The sequence below is a fragment of the Dermacentor silvarum genome, chromosome 1, assembly GCF_013339745.2.
Source record: "Dermacentor silvarum isolate Dsil-2018 chromosome 1, BIME_Dsil_1.4, whole genome shotgun sequence".
Classification (NCBI taxonomy): domain Eukaryota; kingdom Metazoa; phylum Arthropoda; class Arachnida; order Ixodida; family Ixodidae; genus Dermacentor; species Dermacentor silvarum.
In genome coordinates, this window is record NC_051154.1 from 345463366 (window position 1) to 345485039 (window position 21674).

The following is a 21674-nucleotide window of genomic DNA, read 5'->3' on the forward strand; positions in this document are numbered from 1 at the left end:
CAGAACAAGGAGGTTTTTAACAAAAATTGGTGGAGGGGCAGCCCCCGCGCACTTTCTTACCAGCACAGGCGAAGGCAGAGTTTACCTATACTATCTTGAAATAGGGCCGCGACAGCTGAAATCCGCTCACAGCTCATTTCATTTCGCTCAGTTATTGCAAATGTTATAGCCTAGCTGGAAAATAAAAGCTCGTGGTTTCTGAATAAAATGTTAACTTTGGCTTCTTTCTCAAACCAGTAACAGAAAGAAGGACATCGAACAATATCTGTAAGGAAATATTAACCATCCCAAATAGCATGGAGTAAGAAGAAAGCGCTTCGTATAATCCCCGCAATTCGCTAACGTTTTTTTTTTTAGCCTATGGTAAGATGCCGGCGGTCCGGCTTCACATTTGAGACGTCATCGCCACTCCAGTTTTCTTTAAACCTCCTTGTATAAGAGGAGGTTGGCTTGACGGGGATGGCTGCCCGACGTCATGCTTGCTCCGAGTCTTAATGCATGCGATAGCATTATAGGCGGACCTCACAAATTTGTAGGTATCCGTCAGATGAAAAAAATTCACCGACGATTACGATACTCCCTAATGTAAAATTTGAGCGTAGTTCTATACGCGTTTTTATTTTAAGATATATTGAGGGATCGCATTGATCACCGCATCGACTGACAGAGCCGCGACGCGCGGCGCTATACTATATATAGACCGGTCACACAGATGCCGCTCCCCGGCAAGCGCAAGTTATGCAACCGTAAGTTTTACCGGGAAACGATTGCGGCAAACGCTATGCGAGAAGGCGAGCTTTGTGGTTCTTTTTTTTTTATTGCCCCCGCTTGGCCGGAGCCGCCGCCGAAGCGCGGACGTGAGCGCCATCTGGTGGTGCTTCAAGGTGGCTTCATCGCGCTTTGTTCGCTATCACCGTCTTTCCTATCCGCCGCTGCGCTCCGCGTTCGCTCTTTCATCCTTCACTATGCTCGTTCGCTGACTTACGCAGCCAAGGCACGCCGACGCTCAACGCAGGAACGGGCGTCTAAGAGTGGCGCTCTAAAATGTCGGCCGATCCCAATCCAGTGTTGTCAGGTTTGGCTATATATAGCCAAATTGGGCTACGGGAAAAATTTTTTTGGTGTCGACTTGGACGAGTTGGCTATGTGGCTATATTTGCGCTACTGAAAATCTGCGACTTGGCTGTGTTTGGGCTATAAGTGGCGCCCTAATCCACGCTCCAGAGGTGGCTCTGATTGGGTTGAAGCAAATCTCGAAGGCTGTGTTTTAGCTGGCTGAGCCGGCCGCGTGGCTGTGCCTGTGTGCGTGCGCGAAATACCCCCCCCCCCCCCACCCCCGCCGCCTTTCCTTCCCTCTCTGCGCCGTTGTCTGAGCCGGTGGCTTTGATCTTTGATGCACTTAAACTTACACCCTGCTTGACCGTAAGGCACCCGATCCCCGGGCATCGGGATGAACCTGGGAGTAGTGGGTTTTTTACAGTACACTGTACTAACATGGCTATGCTCAGGAAGGGAGAGCAATAACATAGGGTCGGGGCCGTCGGGCGATCGTGGCGCCGACATCGAAGAAGGGAAGCACGGGTGGATGACCCGCTCCACTGTGTTCATGGCCATGACTTCCGGATGAAATATCGCGCCGGGCACAACTTTCGACCTACTCCACGTTTCTGGCGCGAAGCTTTACTGCCATTTTCCTTTTCCTGCTAGATTAATTTTTCTTCGTGCTTAGATTCGAGATTAATTTCGATAGGTTGGACTTAAGATTGGATCCTCCTCAGAGAGGAGAATCCAAACATGGGGCAATCGGCTACGTATGCGAGAACGTATAAAAAAGAATGGGAGCAAGACCCCAAGCCAATGGTGGGTTCTGATGCTTTTACTTCTAGATGGCTTGCCTGTAACGTAATGGATGCAGATACTCATTCTGCTAATATCGAAACATGTTTGCCACGAAGACATCAGTGCACCACGTCACATGAACTTCACCCACCGTGTTAGCTTTGCTTCTGAGGTGTCTGCTGGCTCAGGGACGCGGCTTTAATGCCCGGCCACGGCGGCCGCATTTCGATCAAGGCGAAATGCAGGAACACCCGTGTACTTAGGTGTAGGTTAGAGAACCCGAGGTGGCTAAAATTAACCGGAGTCCCCCACTGCGTCATGCCTCCCAATCATATCGTGGTTTTGGCTCGTAAAACCCCAGCAATTATTAGAGATTTAGAATAGGGGCCTCAAACGTATTGGGGCCCCAAAGAAATAGCGTCGAAGCCACTGCGCATGCGCAAGACGGAAACTGTAGGTTTAGCGTCGGGAACGCTATTTCATCGATTTAGTGGGAGCCCCAAAAGCTGCCCCAAAAGCTTTCGTCAACGAACATGACGGCGCCCATCGAAGCGACGGCTATAACCTAGCACAAAACTGGGCTCGATTCGTGGTAATGAGTGAAGCTTGTACGCTAGAAGAAGTGATTGCAGTTATCGCTTTCTCTCAACTAACATTTGTAATGAAGATTGATTCATTATACGCCACTGATTTCGAATTCAATTGTCGATTTCATGGCACGCAGTTCTATCACGGATTGACTTGGCTGGGTGAAGGTGCGTAAAGTTGGTTACTCAAAAATAAGCGCAACAAGTTGCATGCTGCTAATAGGATAAGTTCAAAATTGTAATTAATGGCAAAAACACGAAAGTCTAAATTACTTTTCTGATCATAATATGGTATATCTTATTTTATTATTTATAACAGCGTTTCTTTGACGCCGTAGTGACGCTGCAAACGCAACACGCTATCGGCAAACGCAAAACGCCTATTCCAAAACTCTTCATTCCTGCATGCCCCAACGCTAACACCCGCAAAGCTCTTTGGGGCCCCAAAATTTAGGGGCCCCTATTCTAAAACTTTATTAGGCATCAACATGGTTTACGTTTTGACAGTAACCGGTTTTCACAGCACTACCACTGTTATCAATTTGTTGTTTGCCATTGCGCTCTGTGCGCCATCGCGGCTTTTACCATTTCGAGCGAGTTACGCTCGGGACGTGCTCGTCGCCGGAAACGACTGCGCGCTTCTTACACTTGTGTGCCGGTTTGCGCAGTAATCTTTTAAAGCTCCGCTTAAGCCGATTCAGACAGTGAGTGGCATCTGTTGCCTGCCCCTTTTCTTAACGCATGTTCTTGGCGTGCTAGAGACCGAAGATGGCGGCCAGGTTGATGTAAATTGACAGTATATAGGTAGTGTGTGTCCCAGATAATTCGGTCCAAGCTAATTTTTTTTTAAATGAGAAAACAAGATAGAACGATGCGACAAATAAAGCGAGATATCGTAGCACGAATGACTTGTTTTAGCTCATCAAAAAAGAAGCCGTGAGCACGTCACCGTCGCAGATCGCTGGGCAGCTGAACTAGAGAGATAGATGACGCTGAACATTATTTTGTGTTCACGACAGCTAAAAAGTAGAGTGCGTAGTTAATATTACTTTAAATAACCAAAAATAATAACTTAGTACTATCTGTCATAAAATAAAAGCATTGATTTCGCCCTCTGCAACGATTCGCTGGAACTTAAGAGCTCCCTGGGCCAACGAAAGTGTTCTGTGCAAGCATGATGTCGCTGTTGATGTAAAGGGCCGACCGTCACGGCGGCAGGGACATTTTGTTACGACGGGTTGTGCAAAAAATGATTGCCGTAGTCGAATGTGAAAATGTATACACAAATAAAATTGCAAAAAGAAATGGCTATATTTGGCTACTAAATATTTTGCACTTTTTTCTGTTTGGCTACATTTGGGCTACAACTTCTCGAGGTTTTGGCTACGCCGCCTCGTCGGACCTGGCAACACTGCCAAATAAGTCAGTTCATGCATTTTCATAACATTTTGTGAAGGTGGGGAAGGGTGGATAGAGAATGAAATTGTTTCCTTCGCAAAATGTTTTTAATGTTTATTACTTTTTTTTCTAATCTTAGAACTCTGCAAAATTAATATCGAAACGTGCGAACGGAGTTTGGATGAAGAACGAAGCTGGGCTGGCTCGCGTGCGGCGCCGTGGACTGTTTTTCGCTGAGCGATACCCTTGCATTCATCATCTTGCAAATAAACGCGATCAATGGTCACAATATATCTTGCAGGGCAACTATATACACAGTTAAAACGGTACTCTCTAGTCAAGTACACCCTTAAAAAATTAAGTCAGTTCCACGCTTGTGAAATCTGATGGAACAGCGGAGCTCTGCAAGCGTGGGTCTATAGCATAGCGGGTATGACGCCCACCTTCGAACCGCGAGTACCCGGGTTCAAATCCCGCCTCGCCAAGTAAATTTGTATTTTGTTTTCTCTCTCTCTCTCCCTTTCTCTGTCTGTCTCCTTTCTGTGTCTGTCTGTGTCACTTTCTTTCTCTACCTCTCTTTCTTTCTCGCTCTCATTTTCGCTTTCTCTCGCCCATAACAAGTTGTGTTACAATCGTTGGTGCAATGCAACGATATGTTTCCCATAAATGCATGCTCTGCAAGCGTGCGTGTATAGCGCAGTGGTTGTGACGTTCGCCTTCGGACCGTGGGTACCCGGGCTCGAATCCCGCCTCGCCAAGAAAGTTCATTTTGTTTTATTCATTTCTCTCGCTCTCTTTCTCTCTCCTCTCCTCCTATGCTCTGCTTTCACTCTCTCCCATCTCGGCGATGCTGTGCACGACAACGAGACAAACCATAGCGGGGCTTTAACAGCACGGCTATAAAACTTTGCACCCTATGGGGCTCAACTTGTTTCACAACAATAATGGTCAACTATCTTGGCTGCACATCCTTTCTTTAACGCTGCGCGGCCGGTACTTCCATGTCACGAACGGCCCGCGCGTTGTCAATGTGACATTACATTCTTGACAGGAAAGTAGCGAGCGCAGAGTTTTCAAGAAAGGAAACGCAAGCAAGGCAGATGGCGACTATAGTTATGGGTCAAGATAAGCCACAGAGGATGGAAACTTTTTTTTAGGACTGTGCGAATCTTTCGGCTGTACAGGCTGCGCTCGGCGACATGGGATTTGGAAAATGTCACAAAGTTTATGTTGCAGTGATTACTTGGGGCACGTCCCGTGATCTAATACAATCGACAGTGCACTATCGACATTGTCAATGGTATTGATAGCAGTACTACTACCATTTTTCCGTCACGAGGGGCCGACACCTGTTCATTCCGCCAACAGAACAATCACGAGACCAGTCCCAGAACATGGACCACTTTCAGTCCGACCACCCCAACTGGCATGGCATGCACAGATCCGGTTTATTGTACGTTCCATAAACCGCGAGCGCCGAAGGCTTTCCATAGCGACATGTTTGAGGATGTTGAAGTCTGACTCGTTCACTTGGAACGCAGGCAGATAGCTTATTTCAGCATGGAAGATGGTGCACGTACAGGTTATGAGAACCGCGAAACCTTCCCCAGAGATTACGCGATGAGTTCTAATGTCGGTTGTACGAATCCTGATCGCTGAGAACGAGAATGACGTGCTGTACAGTCCCGTATTCGGATGCCGAAATAGTGTCACGATGCATGCAGACAATATGAACGCGTCTCTTCCGGCCAGTCGACGCCAGCACATAACAGAGCAGTGAATACGAAGGACTCATGTGCAGCCCCTTCAAGGCTGTAGCAGGTCTCCCGGTCGAAGTCCATCACCACAGAAAAGATCCTTCAGCAGCAGCTAAACACGTTCAAACGTCAAGTGAATGTCATGCAGGAGCCATGGCGACTTGCTTCGACAACATTTACTTTACGTATAGTCCGCGAAGAGTTGCAGAAACTATCTGCCTCCCTCCTGTAAACTCAAATTCCCTTGACCAGTGTTGTCCGCGACTAGCTGCAACGAGCGCTAAAGCAACCCCTTCTTAGCAATGAACCACTGCCATTGGCACGACGTACTGCGAGGCTTTGCAGCGTCGTGTTGTCAACCGAGTTACACAGCAGGCCACTAGTAAAAGTCAGTACAAGCGAACGCGTACCTCGACTGTCGACCAGCGAAAGCCGTGGGCACACCTCGACGAACAAACTGACTTAAACATTTTTAACACAAGTAAGTCTATTGTTAGAATCTGCCTCACAATATGCCTTGTGTTTTTTTTTTGAAGAAATGTTACTTTTCGAAAGTGAGTTACTAGCTTATGATTATTTAAATGTATTTTCTGTAGGAATTTTCTCACGTACACAACTTGCGCTATGATATCGTAACAACGAAGATTCAAATTTTAACATCTGCGTTACAATACACGAGTAAAAAGTAGCACATGTTCTAAAAAGACACGAAACGAAGCGTCGCGAAGTCAGACGGAGCCTCACAATCGGCAAGATCAGTCAGCGAGTACAACTGTTTGGGGATGATCAACGTGAAGCCGCTGAACGAAGAAACACTCTGCAACTCGCACCACATGCCGGCGGTTTGTCTTTCCACCAGGTTAGTCAGAAAGTTAACTCAAACTTCCTATCTAGAACGTGGCGCACAAAGAAGCCCGGGTTCACGGGTTTTCGCACTGTCACCTCAACTCGAGCATGAGGCGATGGCGAGAAACTCCCCGTCTGCGTAGGTGAGACGCTCTCATCTGCGCTGCTTCTCTCCTCCTCCGTCGCTGTCTAAATTGGCTCTAGCGTTTTGCAGCTCAGCACGGGTCCATCTTCAGCCGCGGCGGCCGCATCCCGACGGGGGCTGAATGCAAGTAGGACTTGTGAGCTGAGCTCCGAGTGCCCCTGAAAGCGGGGCCAACGGGATATTTTAGACTTCATTCGTTTGCTTTAAATGAAAGTCCGGCACCTATAAATCTTAGAAATGCCAGTAAGCGTTACAGCACCCTAAATACGTTAATGTACTCTTTTTCTCCAACCAGTTTCGATTTAGTTTCCCAGGAGGTGACCGTGTCCTGACGCCATGACGGAAGAAGTGGTCACGAGGGAGAAGGACATCGAGACATTTTCAAACTCGCTCCGGCTCGCTCCATCGCCGCCTATTCTGTTACATCGGGCCATACAAGTTCTTTAACTCCACACAAGTCTTCTCGCGAAAGAATTGAAGAGCCTAAAATATTATGTTCGTGCTCTCTCAAAGATATTCCCAGTGAAGTCAATATCACTCCAGAGGCCCTCTCACTACGGCGTTTCGTATAGTCCCCACGTTGAGGGACCATTAAAAATCAATCAATTAATAATCCGTTAATCAATCCTGCTACCAATGGAAACGTTGCTGCGAATGGAGAATCAGAGTGACCTCCCTCTTCCTGCTGTCAGTCGTAAAGAGCTGCGAGTTAAGGCGGGATTTCAAGCGGTTTTCTTCAAGATAACTGTAGTGCATGCGAAGACATGCATATTAATTTTCAACCCCACTCTTTCACTTTCTCGGTTAAGGTCCTCAATGTTTTGCTGTAATTCGTCCCCATTGTTTCTGAATAGGACAACGTCCTCTGCAAACAGAAGGTTGCTGAGATGTTCGCCGTTTATCCTCACTCCTAAGCCTTCCCAGTCTAAGAGCTTGAATACTTCTTCATGCATATGCAGAAGACAAAATAATCTTCAATAGCCTGGCAAGGAAAACAAGAATTCAGGATCGCCAGTCAGCCTCTAGAGTCTGTAAAGGAGTAGGTTTATCTAGGTAAATTACTCACAGGGGACACTGATCATGAGAAGGAAACTTACAGAAGAATAAAATTGAGTTGGAGTGCATACGGCAGGCATTACCAAATCAAGACTGGGAGCTTACTACTGTTGTTGGAAAGAAAAGTGTACAATCACTGCATTCTACCGGTGCTAACCTATGGGGCAGAAACTTGGAGGTTAACAAAGAAGCTCGAGAACAAGTTAAGGACCGCACAAAGAGCGATGGAACGAAAAATATTAGGCCTAATGTTAAGAGACAGGAAGAGACCGGTGTGGATCAGAGAACAAACGGGGATAGCCGATATTCTAGTTGACATTAAGCGGGAAAAGTGGAGCGGGGCAGGGCATGTAATGCGTATGGTGGATAACCGGTGGACCATTAGAGTTACAGAATGGATACTAAGAGAAGGGAAGTGCAGTCGAGGACGGCAGGAAACTAGCTGAGGTGATGAAGTTGGGAAATTTGCAGGCGCATGTTGGAATCAGCTAGCGCAAGACAGGGGTAATTGGAGATCGCAGGGAGAGGCCTTCGTCCTGCAGTGGACATAAGTATAGGCTGATGATGATGATGCGAAGACATGGGCGCCACTCGAAAAGCACGTGGAAATTGAAACCACCTATAGCTCTCCTCAAGAAGTGCCGTACCGTTACGGTTAAAACCTTTCTCTAAGAACTAACACTTCTAGGCATCCCCGTGAAAGTACCATGCCTCTCGAGAACATTGTCGTCGCGCGTCGTCGTCGTATAATCGCACCCGCGGGCCGAGGCAGCGCAACGCCACAGCGGGGGGCGCACAACAGCCTGCCTCGAAGAGTCACGCACCTTCCTGCAACTCGGGCTGCTTGGTGATGACCAGCGTCTGGCCGCGGTCCAGGACCTGGAGGAACCCGCTGCCCGCGCGCTGCGGCCTGTCGGCACTCGCTGTCACGTCGAGCGTCCCGCGCAAGGGAGCCGAGCCTGACGCCCCGACGTCTCGCAGGGAGCTGAACCTCCTCCGCGGTGGCCCATGCGGGGTGGAGTGCCATACCCGGGAAGTCCTCGCCGGTGACCACCCGATGCTGCTGGTCGATGAGCCGGCCGAGGAGAGTTTGAAAGAGGGCGGAGTCTGGCCCCGCTGCGGGACACGCAGCGGTTCCTCCACGCTGGACGTCGGCGAAGGAGTGGCGCGGGCATCCCGCGACCACAGCGCCCTGCGACTCCGGCGACCTGGGACTAGAGGAGGAATACGACATTGCTCACCCATCCCTAAACTACACCCATACATCCTGCACCTTACTCCTGTATACGGTAGCATGGGAACATGTGGGCTTTCATATGAGAACTGTGATGGTACAGGAACAGTGGCGTAGCCAGAAATTTTGTTCGGGGGGGGCGCAGTTTGCAGCGCGGCCTCCTTATAGAATTTGTCGAGGGATCAAATACATGAATAATAACTGCATTGCCATTGTTAATGCCATTGTATATTAGATGCTGCAAATGAATTATTGAACGCTACACAGAGTGAATACATAAAAAGTGTGTATTTCTTTAATAATAATATATTCGTATGTCCCCAAAATTGTGGCAGAAATAACTGATATCAATGCTTCCGTGTTTTTTGTCTATTTAATAAGTACAGAAAGTATCACGCGATCTTTAGAACTATATCATTTCCAAACCAGCAATGCAGTGCATGCAGCTGATATGAAAAACGTAAGGGCCATGAAATTAACACGTTGAGGACAAATATTTTTATGATTCTATGTCATTCAAGAACCTTGTTTACATTTTTGTACATATGCAACGGCCAGGGAAAAACCTCAATGACGCTGTCCTTCGTTACAATGGATTGCGCAGGAGCAGCTGTTACCGGTCGTGTATTGTAATTGCACCGAAATTATAGTCGCAACAATGAGTACATATAAAAAGCAGGAATTCTGCAAAATATAGATTACAAATGCGAAGATAAAGGGGAATATACAAATGCGAAGATACAACTTGATAAAGGGCAAAAAGGTATCGCTGGAAACAAAGTTCACTGCTTGTATACACAAAACCTCGCAACAAGATATTTAAATGTACGTATAAGTCTCCAATAAATATACGTATCTAAGCAAACGTCACTGTATATAATGCGTCAAACAAGACAAATAAACATGTTGCTCAGTCACAGATAGTAAACATTACCCATAGAAAGACATGAGATCCAGGCAAGAACAATACTATGATCGCAGAAATAGTGATATGTACTTGGGCCATGCTGCGGTCGCGACAGCACCATATGGGTAGAATAATAGAGGAAGGTGCAGAAATCGGTATGAAAGTGTGCATTTTAGCTGCCTGCACAGCGGCAACAATTATTCTGACCCAAAATCAAAGAAGGTTATTGCTTTGTTTCAAAAAAGAAGTAAAAGCAGGTAGCCAAAAAGGGAAAGAAAAGGACGAACGAAAGCCACAGATGATGTGGCAAGTTGAACTACCCAATATCTGAGTGTGTTTGTTGGGAAACGCTGCGTGGGCCAGGCTTTCAATGGGCAAGGTAGGTCAAAATTGGTTATTGATGCCCTCGTAATTTTCGTATTTGCATGACAATTTTGATCATGATGCTAACTGTTACAATAAATGGTGAAAATTTCTGCGGTTTTAAAAGCTCATGAACAGTCATACGTTTTTATAATTACGAGTTTATGGACTTGAAGGCACAGAGCTTTTTACTATAATTGATTTTTGCTGCTTCGCTGTCTAAAGGACAAACTTTACTCGGCGGAGAAGTTTAGCGAAGCAGTCAATTCGGACACGTTGATGCCGACATCTCTGTGGGCGTATAAAAGATCCAGCCTAACCATGCGTTCCTCAGACATTGCAGAGCGCAAGTAGTACTTAAGTAATCTCGTGTTTGAAAATATTTGCTCTGCGCTGGCAGTGGTCACGAGAAGGGTGACTAGAATCTTCAGCAGTTTGTACACATTTACATAGAACCTCGAGTCGCAATGAGAGAGGGCATCTATGCCGGTGCGAAAGCCTAAATACACTTCGTCGATGTCGTTGGCATCCTTGTTTAGGTACCTTCGCATAAACAGTAAGCTGTATCGATTCCAGCAATATCCGTCGTTTCGTAAGCAAGTATGGAGAAACAGCCTGCAGCGTTTACTTTTGCCATCTAGGCTTTCTTTGATAATTTCACCACAAATTTCTTTAATTTGGTTTTGTACATCTGGGCTTAAATACGAAGCATTACTGGGGCAACTTTCCAAATGGTTCTTCAGATAAGTATCTCCACAATCACCTTGCATGCGAAGAAGCGCTTTGAAAACGCCAGTATTTCTAGCCGGGGCGTTGCTTTAATCCATAGGACCACTGTCCCTATGGCCACGGAGAGCCAGACTTTGTTGCCCGCGAAAAAGAACTGTCAATTATAGGCCGCTAACTTCCTTCTGTTTTCTCTTATTTTACTTTGCCTGCCCTGGTCCTGCTGATCGATCTCATTGGGCGCGCTTCCTGAAAATGTTTGGAGAAATTTATGAGCTGCCAGCTGACAGTCACGGTGATATTTCGTATTTTCGTGCATGGAAGATTGCAAGCGCGTCCTTCCATCTCTGGAACGGCGTGAATACGAGGGCTCCAGTGCGCGCTTGTTGGCGCAAGTTTATAAGAACATTAAACCCCTAAAATTCCAGAATTGAAAATCTAAAGCACGCCTTTGCAAACGTCGGTGCACCTTTCGCGTCAAACGTTTATGACAACTTTATACCCATCAAGTTTCGGAATTGAAATCCATGCCCTCCGTAGATTCCACGGCCACTGCGAGATGCCGCGACGCGCCCGCTCGCTATCGAAAAGCCCTTGAAACTTGGTGCTCGCATGGGGCTCTGACGTTATGCGACTCCAAGCGCAGAAGCGTTGCCACGAAATCCAGCCCGATTTCTCAATGTTCGTGCCGAAATGTCTTTTGGATTGTGAAAAAGATATCGTAGACAAAATCCCGAATGATTCCCGGCGCCGTTGGTTGGTTTGGTGGGCGCCAGGAAAAAACTTCGGGGGGGGGGGGGGGGGGGGGTGAAGGGCTGAAGCCCCATCAGCACCCCCCGCCCCTGGCTACGCCCCTGTACAGGAATATGGACATTGGGTGTGTGTGGGGCATAAGTTCTTTTTTTTCAACTAGACGTGGGTTTATACTCGAAGCCCCTCTGGTCATTCATATCACACCGCAACGAAAGTGCTTGAGTGATTTTTCGATTCGGCTACTGCGGCTAGGAATTCAACTCGCGACCTCACGCTCAGTGGCAGAACGCCACGATTCACTGAGCCACCGATAAAGTCGCGTCAATGATTCGACCACTGTCGATCGTAGCCAATTTTTGTTACACACTCGAATGCATTCATTACGGAGATACGATGTGTAAGGGTGTCTACACGGCGATCGAAGGAGTTGTAACATCCTACGCGAGCTACAAGCCCTCTGTAGCAACCCTTCCCCTGTTCTTCGCCAACTTCAAAAGGCTGGGTTTGCCACATGTAACGCCCACGTTTCGCACAGAAGGAACGGTGCCGTCCCCTGTCAGAGGGAACACGTGAGCGCGGAACACGAGCAAATTCGTTTCTTCTGTAAAATGTAGATATATAGGCATCGTAGTCTCTACGCTCCGACTTATACAAGGTGTCCCAGCTATCGTGCACTATTTTTTTTAATTGGATCCCTCTATGAGGATGAAACCAAGTGCATGTCGTTAGCAGCAACCTGAAAAGCGCACTCCTATATTTTCTGTTCTTCCCTATTGATTTGTAATGATGAATTAGCAAGCGTTTCATATATTATATCTATGGCAGTTACGTCAACAATAGATGTTAGAGCGACTTCGAAAATATCAATTTAAATTGCTTGCGACACACTATCCTTTCCGTTTTTTTTCTATTTTTAATTTTTTCCTTGTTAAAAACAGACCGCGGATATAAAAAAAAAATACGTTTGGCCTCGTTAACAGGTGCACGGCGCGCTGATTTTTTAAGACGCAGGGAACAAAGCCGCCCAAAGTATAGCGTGTTGCGAGCTATTGAAATTGACATTTTCGAAGCCGCTCTAACACCTAATGTCGACATAACTGCCGCAGATACAATAATTAGTTAATGAATCATTAAAATGATTATTTAGGAAGGACAGAAACTACATGACACTTCTACAAGTTGCCGCGAACGACATGCAATTGGCTTCAGCCGCATAGAATTAGGCTCCCGCTTTTGAAAATTTGGTTGTCGATAGCTGGGACACCAGGCATAAAACAGTGATGATGCTTATTTTCAGACCACTGAACTTACATTCGACGGAGGAGGCCGAAATAAAAACGATAAAGGGCTTCGTAGAGTTCCCAAACCCCCTGTGTACGCAGGATATATCGCAGCATGTCTAGAGGCTGCCTACACTGCAATAGAAACAAGAACATGGGATGAAAAGATGCCAAGCAATGAGCCATACGCATCCCATAGTGCATGATTGCGGCCTTCCTCAGAAATGCCCAACGCGTCCCGTACAAGTGACATGAGAGTCTGGTTTACAACAGGAACAACTGTGCCACTATGGCTGCTCGTAAACCATCGGCCGCTGATTTCCACAGCCGAGCTAGTGTGTCATTTCTGCAACAATTTGCTCACTTGTACGCCTTGTAACTCCGGGGAAGGAGGGGAGGGTAATCTGTCAGTTGTGGACTGTCCATTTCGGCTGTCGACGATTGGCTCCAGCTGCAGGAGCGAGAAGGAGCCAGCCAGTCCCCTTCTCGCTCGTGCAGCTGGGGCTAATCGCTTATGGTCGACATGGACAGTCAACTAGGTGGAGTCTTACAGAAGCACCAGTGTGAGATTAATAAGTTATGCCTACTGCGGAATAGTGATCTCTCTCAAATGCGAGCATTCCCGCTCGGATAGACTAACGTACATTGCCGAAGTACAGTCAACCACAAAAGTTTGCGGACCACGCGAGCGCGTGCCAGACTGCCTATCCGCGCCACCTAGCGGTACGCCACCTAGCGGCGACAGGGGCGCTCTCCCGGATACGAGCCCTCTTGGTACTCGCCTGCCTGTTAATTTTTTATTCCCGTGCATGACATTGTTAGTTCGTTGTGTTGACGCAGAGCGCTGTCTGCGATAAGACCGCCGCATATCTGGCTTGATAGCAGTATCGGAGCAATCACTGCAACCTTTATCGACTGGTGTGCCAGTGGGTAGATAAGTTTCACGAAGCGCTGCGACGATTTTTTTACGCGACGTTTACTGGCGCACTTTGGTTGGCAGCATCTTGGTCCAATGAGTGTTGCTGCTTCTGCGTCTTGAGAGAAAGGGTAGGGAGGTGTTTCACTGTCATCAAAAATAAAGAAAAAGCGGATGCATAGAAAATTTTCTTTCACACATAGGCGCATCTTCGCATCAGTCGCTGAAAACGTAGTAGACTTGCTTCAGGCCACATGGTGATTGCCTATTTGGAAAGATGCCGCTGCGTGTTGCACTTGACGAAAGAAGGCACATTGTGCGTTTATTTATAGAGGGAATACCTCAGCGCGAAATCTGCCGCCGAACCAACAGGAGCCGGACTGCCGTGAATAGGATTATTCAAGCTTTCCGCGACGATGACAGATTCACAGATATGGAGCGCAGTGGGCGTCCAAGGACCACGACTGAGGAAGAGGACCGCCTGATTACGGCCGCCATCGTGGCTGATCCTTTTCAAAGTGCAGAGGATATCCGAGAAGCGCTCTCGCTCACGGTATCGTCTGAGACTGTAAGAAGAAGGCTGAGTGAGCTTGGCCTGCAGTCTTTCGTAGCAGCACAGAAGCCCTGCCTCTCAGACAGCCAGCTACAAGAACGACTCATGTTCGCTACAGCAATGAAAGATTGGACAACAGAGAAATGGGGCGATGTCATCTTTAGCGACGAGTCAACCTTTTCCACGCGCTGGGACCAACGGAAGCGGGTTTGGCGTCCACTAAACTGCAGGTGTGTTTACAGTGTATTGGCAGTTAATTCACGAAGCTAATTCTGCATCACAACATGTTTCACGTAAAATGAGCTTTTGGACATTACGAGATTTTTCTGTAGTGGTATTATGTTGAAAACATTAACGATTGTTTCATAGTACTACTTACTCTGAAGCTAATTAAAAGCTGCCAGTGGGTCTTTCAGTACTATCTAATGATGTTTGCACGTTTTCTATTGCAACTCTATAACAGCATTATAAAGTTCATACGCAAGAGGAATCAACATTTTTAGACGCGCCGCTGGAACCCAATTGTATGCTATTTCTTGCAGATATCTGCCTTATTACACACAGAGTGTTCTATCCAGTGGACGTTGTTCCGTGAGCGTGTGGGGAGCAATCAGCAAAGATGGCCTTGGTCCCCTTGTGCGTCTGGAAGGGCCCTTCACTGCGTCACAGTACTGCGACGTCATCACTAGACACCTCGTTCCGTATGCGCTGGACGGTCCCTTCAGCGACGGCTGATATTTTTTTCAACACGACCGCAGCCCGATCCATAAAGCACGTATCGTCCAGTCATTGCTAGAAGAACATGCTGTTTGCCAGCTTGAGTGGCCTCCATGTGGCGCCGACTTGAATCCCATAGAAAATGTCTGGGGCATGTTGAAGAAACGGCTGTCCACACGAGCCAACCGCGGCCGCACGGCCGATACGCTGTGGCAAGCGATCGCACAAGAATGGGAAAGCCTGCGCGGTCGACCGGAGATTACTGAATCTTTGTACGAGTCGATGCCCACACGCATCAATAAGGTGCTAGAAAACGCCGGACATTTCACTTCCTACTAGATCATTGAGAGACCTATGTTTCATGACACTTCTGTAAATGTCTTGTGAATAAATTCATCCCCTTCAGACACGAATTATGATGCACTGTCTGCAAATGCGTCAAATGCGCATGGCATCATTTCAAGACGCTCACTATTACATTCCAAGAAAGAAGACGAAGCAATGTGCTGTTTTGTGCGAGTTTCAGTAAAAAAAATTATTTAGCGTATAACTCATTATCTAATTATTCTGAAATCCGTCAGCTTCAATGCTTGCATAAAAAGAATCAACTATTAGGCCCGAAACGCATGCACACTTGCTTTTTCGGTTGTATTCGTGTCGACCGGAGAAAAAAAAATACTCTTGACGTTGGTCTTGGAACGCGGCACGTCGAACGATTGTCTAACATGGTAGTGTCTCCAGCAAAGTGATCATCTGCAGCAATACGCAGGACAATGAAGTTAACTGACCGCTAGTTGTCCCATCAGGAAGCGGACACGAATGTGCACACTGAGTTTTAGGTCATTTGAAGAAACACGTGGCGTGGGACGCGCCTCCGAAGTTCGAGTCCCCAAACGAGGACGCCGTGTCGCAAAGGGTTATAAAAAGAGTCATCGCACCCGATTATTTCTTATTTTTCTAAATGTAACCACTATAGCAGCGCGGTGGTTCGGGCTTTGCGCAGTCAAACCTGGGCGCAGGCGATCAAATCCCGGCCGCTACTGTCACTTAGCGATGGGGGAGGAACGGAAAAATTCTGCCTACTGACTAAGCATCTGTGTCCCATGGCTGCCTCACCGCTCACTCACGCACTCACGAAAAAAAAACAGCGTGGCTATGCGAAAATAGAACTGATAACAGCCGAAGAATACGCTGTCTGATTACTTGTACTGATATTCTGCTCTCAAAATATAAGCAAGTAGCCCTGGCTAACAAAGAGCGCGTCACGTTGAAAGAGATAGGTAGAAAATATTTGCGCACAGTGCGAAAATAGACAGGCCATAGATTTAAGGAGGGATGCGTCTTCAACGTAGCGCTGCTGTCGATCGCTGGTGACGTAGCGGAAGTGTCGCGAAGAGGCTCTTGGCCACGCGCTCGCGTGGTCCGCAAACTTTTGTGGTTGACTGTACGCCTTTGAATGCCGAGCGAGTGGAATTTAGCTTCGATTGCGTCATCCATGGCGCGGCAACGGCGCCATCTCCACATGCGACACACAAATGATCGAGTAATAGCTTCTTTCCTCTACACAACGACACAAATTTCGATACGAATCAAATTTTGCTTTAGGGAGTATATTGTAATCGTCGGTGAATCTTTTCCCCAATGGCCCATGGGCCATTTGTTCAATAGACATATATTCAGTCAATAACAGACCATGGGCAAACAGTTCAATAAACATCTATTCAATGAATCGAAGTTGTTTCGCGTCAATATGAAAAGGAAAGGAAAATCGCGAGGAAACAGACAGCCTCACCTGCTCGGCTGCGGTTTCTCGGTGTTACGGCGGGCGTGCGATGAAAGCTTCGCTTGCGGCTCGCCTCGTCGCTGGAGCTGCGGTAACCGGAACAGATTTCCTCGATGAGGCTGCGCTGCCTGGCTATCCTCTCCTTCCTCTTTCGGATGATGTCGGCTCGCGTGAGCGACGAGGAGGCGCGCTCAGCGGCGCCGCCACCCTCGCGGTCGACGTCCTCCTCCCGGATGCCGACGCAGGGCAACGCGCCAGGCGTCTCCCGCACTTTAGAGAGCCGTTCGACGCGCCCGCTCACGTCGTCGTCGTCCGAACTGACGTCGTGGACACGCCGCTCCGACGCCGTCGGCAGGCTCCTGGCGTTCGCGTCGTCGTCGGAGCTGTACACCACCCTCTTGCGCGAGATTCGAGACACGTACGTGATGTCCTCGTCGTCGGAACTCGAGACGACCGAGGCGTCCGCTAGTCGAAACTTGATTCGCCTGTCATCAGGCTGCTGCGCTTCGCGAGGCGGCTCCGGGAGGCCCTGCCTTGCTGGTGGACCGATGAGGAGAAGCGGGGAGGACCGCGTCAGACGCGGGGGCGGTTTTCTTTGGCGACGGGGTGTGGGGGCTCAGCGAGCTGCCGCGCGTGCGGTACTCGAACGGCACGTAGGTGAGCTCGAACTCCTCGACTTCGCGAAATTCCGCCTCCACGGCCGCCAGTTTATCCGCGATCCTTTTGTCCTCGGCCCGTCGCTGTTTCGCGCTCAGGTTGTAGTACCGCATCCACGGGGACGAATATTCACGATTCGCGCGTTTGGCGGCGGCTTTCTTCTTCTCGTCCTGCGTAAAGATAAAATTGTTGCAGAAAGTGTTGAAGGGTATTTTCAATGTAAACCAACAGGTTATGCCGACCGCAGAAATTAAGATCACACTGTAACGGTGTTTAATGACTGTGGCACAAATTATCATCAACATTCTTTTTTTTGTATAAACTGCATGAGAGCGACGACGATGGTTTGACGACGGTAGAGTGAAGACGATGAAAATGACGCCGGTGCGACAACGTACGACGCCAGCGTCACAACGACGGCATGACGACACAGGAATCACGACAGCGTGACCACGATGGCGATCGAGATGATGGATGCTGTGGAAGCTGCAGAACTCCTTGGCCAACAGCACAAGAGTTTCTCACTGTATTACCTAGAGGGAAATCTGGCGCCACTGTTTATGCCGAGTTTTGTAAAGAGCGCTGTGCCTTCATGGAAATGACGGTATCTGGGTGTACGATGCTTGTGTTGGCTGATATTGTACGAGGCTTCGTCTAGAACGTGGATATGGCTGCACAAATAACGCGTTCTTAAAGTAAAATCTTCATAAAAGGTTTTCATTCGCCCATATTACATCTTCCAATGAAGTTTATTCACCTACAAGGCATAATCAAGCAAAGCAAGAACAGACGACAAAGCTCTTCCAAAGCAAGCACGAATCTTATCTGTCCTCCAACTTTAACGGCCTGCTGACACCTTTTACCTTTCCTAATAATAATAATAATAATAATAATAATAATACTTTATTGATGACTTGAGTATGGTACAATACAAGAATCGGGCCTGCCAAAGCCGCAGTGGGCTTGAACGGCAGTGCCTGGCAGACAGCGACAGAGCCATCAGTAACAAGTTGTTAGGATGTAGACAACAGTGAAAAATAAAAAAAAGCAGACAAAAAAAACACGACAGGCTTCTTATCACGCATTACTGTGTCTAAGAGCCTTTCTGAGACCACATTTCGTCTTCACGTCTTGTATGCATTGGGGAATTGAATTAAGCATTGCGGGGACGTAATAGTTACGGAGTCTTCGACCGTATCTCGTCTTACAGCGGGGTGTAACATAAGGATTCTTCGGTCTGAGGCAACGAGCAGGAACATAAGGAATTTTATACTGGCTTCTCCAAAAATTGAAATCTGGTAAAGACAAAGTTTTAAACACATCAGATTTGGGACATCGATTATTGCATGTAATTGTACATGCAATAAAACGTTCTCATTATTAAGCAAAACATATTTTTGCTCTTCTACGTGCTTTTTCTGCAGAAAATAAATCACTGTGACAGACGGAATGGCGCTAGCCATGCAGGCGCGTCTTCAAGTAGTCCTGGGGCGGAATCTTATAACGGTTCGGTTACGGTTCACTTCCCCGCTTGCGTCACTAAATGGGCTGCTCCCAAGCACGAGGTGGAAGAAGGGGATGACGCGGCTAATAAACGAGAGGGTGCCGCCTCTGCAGTGTGCGTCATGATATTGACCCTTTTCGCAGCGATCCCGTGAACGCTGCCATAGGTTTGATCGCGTGGTGTTCCGTCCATTGCTTGCCTCAGCTGCCTCCATGATTACAATGGATGCGTATGACGCCGGTGCGGCTTAGCAAACCTCTGTTTTGGGAGATATCGCATACGGTGAGTGGGTGGCCAACACCTAGCTTTGGCCACAGCTTCAAAGAACGTGCAAAAGCGCTTTCCGAGCTGATTAAGCTATGTCCAAACGGCGCGAGCAGCGTATATGGTGCTTGTTGTAAAAGCGAAACTAAAAGTGTATTCAAAGCTATTCAAACTTTCCGCTTATAAATTTCATTAGAATCAGTGTGTTTTGCTCTTCGTTCTTTATTTGGCAAACAGTTTGAAACAGCGGCTTGTCATCTATCTGACTCAGTTAAGTTCCTCGGTGCGGTCCCTCGCTGATTATTTCCTGCCTAATCGCTCCTGAGTGTGCTCAGTTCCGATATATTTGTTCTTGCGGCACACAACGTTTTGAACACAGCTGTTCTGTACTTTGTAATAGCTTGTAGCAGATATGTATTATCGCTAGTAACTTGTTTACTCCTGTGGACCGTCACGAAACATTCAGCTTCGACCATTCGTGTACGGTAGGTGTAATCGCTGTCACCCATGCTTTGGCGCGTTGATTCAAGTGTGCGCCCATTCACATATTCTTAATACGTTGGCGATAGAGTGTTCGTAAGTTTGCATGCGAGCTGGGGTAGATGTGTGTATAGATAACGTGCGCGAAACTTACTATGACAGGAAGCGGCGCTACCCCTTTGAAGTTCTGGGGATGAAGCCCTTTCTTTGAAGGTTAGCGATACAATGCTGGCGGATGAGAAAATTTCTGTATCCTCGAGGAAAGCCGTACATCTCGAAGTGCCGGTAACAAGTTTGCACAGTTGCAGGAGCCGTCCGCGAACTTGGCCACGCAGATTCATTACATTCCTTAATATACCAGTCATTATTTTTGCCGTCAACTACGGCGCACGTCTTCAATCCGCATGATTCAATCCAGCCTGATTCAATCCAGCGTGATTCAATCCAGCGTGATTCAATCCAGCGGGATTCAATCCAGCGGGATTCAATCCAGCGGGATTCAATCCAGCGGGATTCAATCCAGCGGGATTCAATCCAGCGGGATTCAATCCAGCGGGATTCAATCCAGCGGGATTCAATCCAGCGGGATTCAATCCAGCGTGATTCAATCCAGCGTGATTCAATCCAGCGTGATTCAATCCAGCGTGATTCAATCCAGCGTGATTCAATCCAGCGTGATTCAATCCAGCGTGATTCAATCCAGCGTGATTCAATCCAGCGTGATTGGAGCACAGTGCGTTAGCGAAAACTCACTTGCATTTCCGACAGCTGATCGCACAGAAGCAAGGTAGGAATGATTCTGGTTTCGTATTCGTGTGCTGTCGCTGAGGCCACGTGCGGCGCGCCGTCGAAAGCGCCATCTCCTTTCTATAGAAAAAACTGCTCCGCGAAAAGGGTCAATAGCGCGTTAGTCGAAGAACTGCAGGATGTTCCTGGTTGCTCATTAAATATTATTACGATAGCATCGAATGATGTTGAAGAGACGAGCCGCCGCGCGAAAGACGATGAAGTGTGTCTGTGCTCTTGGTGCGAGCGATTGTGGGCCTGGCTGTCTGGCTTCAGTGTAAATAGCCTGTAAATAGCCTCTTTCGTCTGTGTCCTTCCACACGTAACATTCTGGTGGATGTGCGGGGTACTTCAGAAGCCACCGCCTTCTCTCGTCTCGTCACTCTTCTCACCTCACCGCCCATTCTCGCCCACTTCGACCCTGATGCCCCTACAGAATTGCGTACAGATGCCAGTGGTCATGGTGTAGGTGCAGTCTTAGCCCAGCGGCAGCGTGGCCAGGATCGCGTTATTACTTACGCAAGCCGCCTCCTATCACCATCGGAGCGCAACTATTCCATTACGGAAAGAGAATGCCTTGCTGTTGTCTGGGCAGTTGCGAAGTTCCGCCCTTACCTTTACTGTCGCCCTTTCTCCGTCGTCACTGACCATCATGCTCTCTGCTGGCTCTCATCGCTAACAGATCCTACAGGTCGGCTTGGTCGATGGGCTTTGAGGCTACAAGAATTTTCATATTCCGTGGTGTACAAGTCTGGCCGCCTGCACCAAGACGCTGACAGCTTGTCGCGTTACCCTGTTGACTCTGTTACCCTGTTACTCCTCCAATACTGACAGCGCTGCTTCCGTTTTCTCAGTATCCCAGCTCCTTCATTTCGCCGACGAACAACGTCGTGATGCCTACACCAGAGCACTCATCGACCGTTTGGAACACTCTCCGGCCGATACTACTCTATGCCTCTTCGTACTCCGCGACGGTACTCTATGCCGTCGTAACCTTCATCCGGACGGCTCCGAGTTTCCACTTGTAGTCCCTAAACACCTCCGCTCAACCGTTCTAGAAGAGCTCCACGACGCTCCAACGGCAGGACACCTCGGCGTCTCTCGAACCTATGACCGAGTACGT

At 48.0% G+C, this 21674-nt stretch overlaps 1 protein-coding gene across 1 annotated transcript in view; it reads right to left on the bottom strand.

Annotated features, from left to right (window-relative positions):
- Nucleotides 1-19235, bottom strand: part of LOC119453726 (uncharacterized) — a 180098-nt gene extending 160863 nt beyond the window's left edge. The window contains exons 1-4 of the mRNA XM_049662547.1: nt 19221-19235; nt 17503-17687; nt 16870-17453; nt 8453-8842 (exon numbers count right to left, since the gene is read on the bottom strand). Coding sequence (XP_049518504.1) covers nt 8453-8842; nt 16870-17453; nt 17503-17687; nt 19221-19235 — 1174 coding nt within the window. The remainder of the gene's footprint in view (nt 1-8452; nt 8843-16869; nt 17454-17502; nt 17688-19220) is intronic.
- Nucleotides 19236-21674: the final 2439 nt, after the last annotated feature.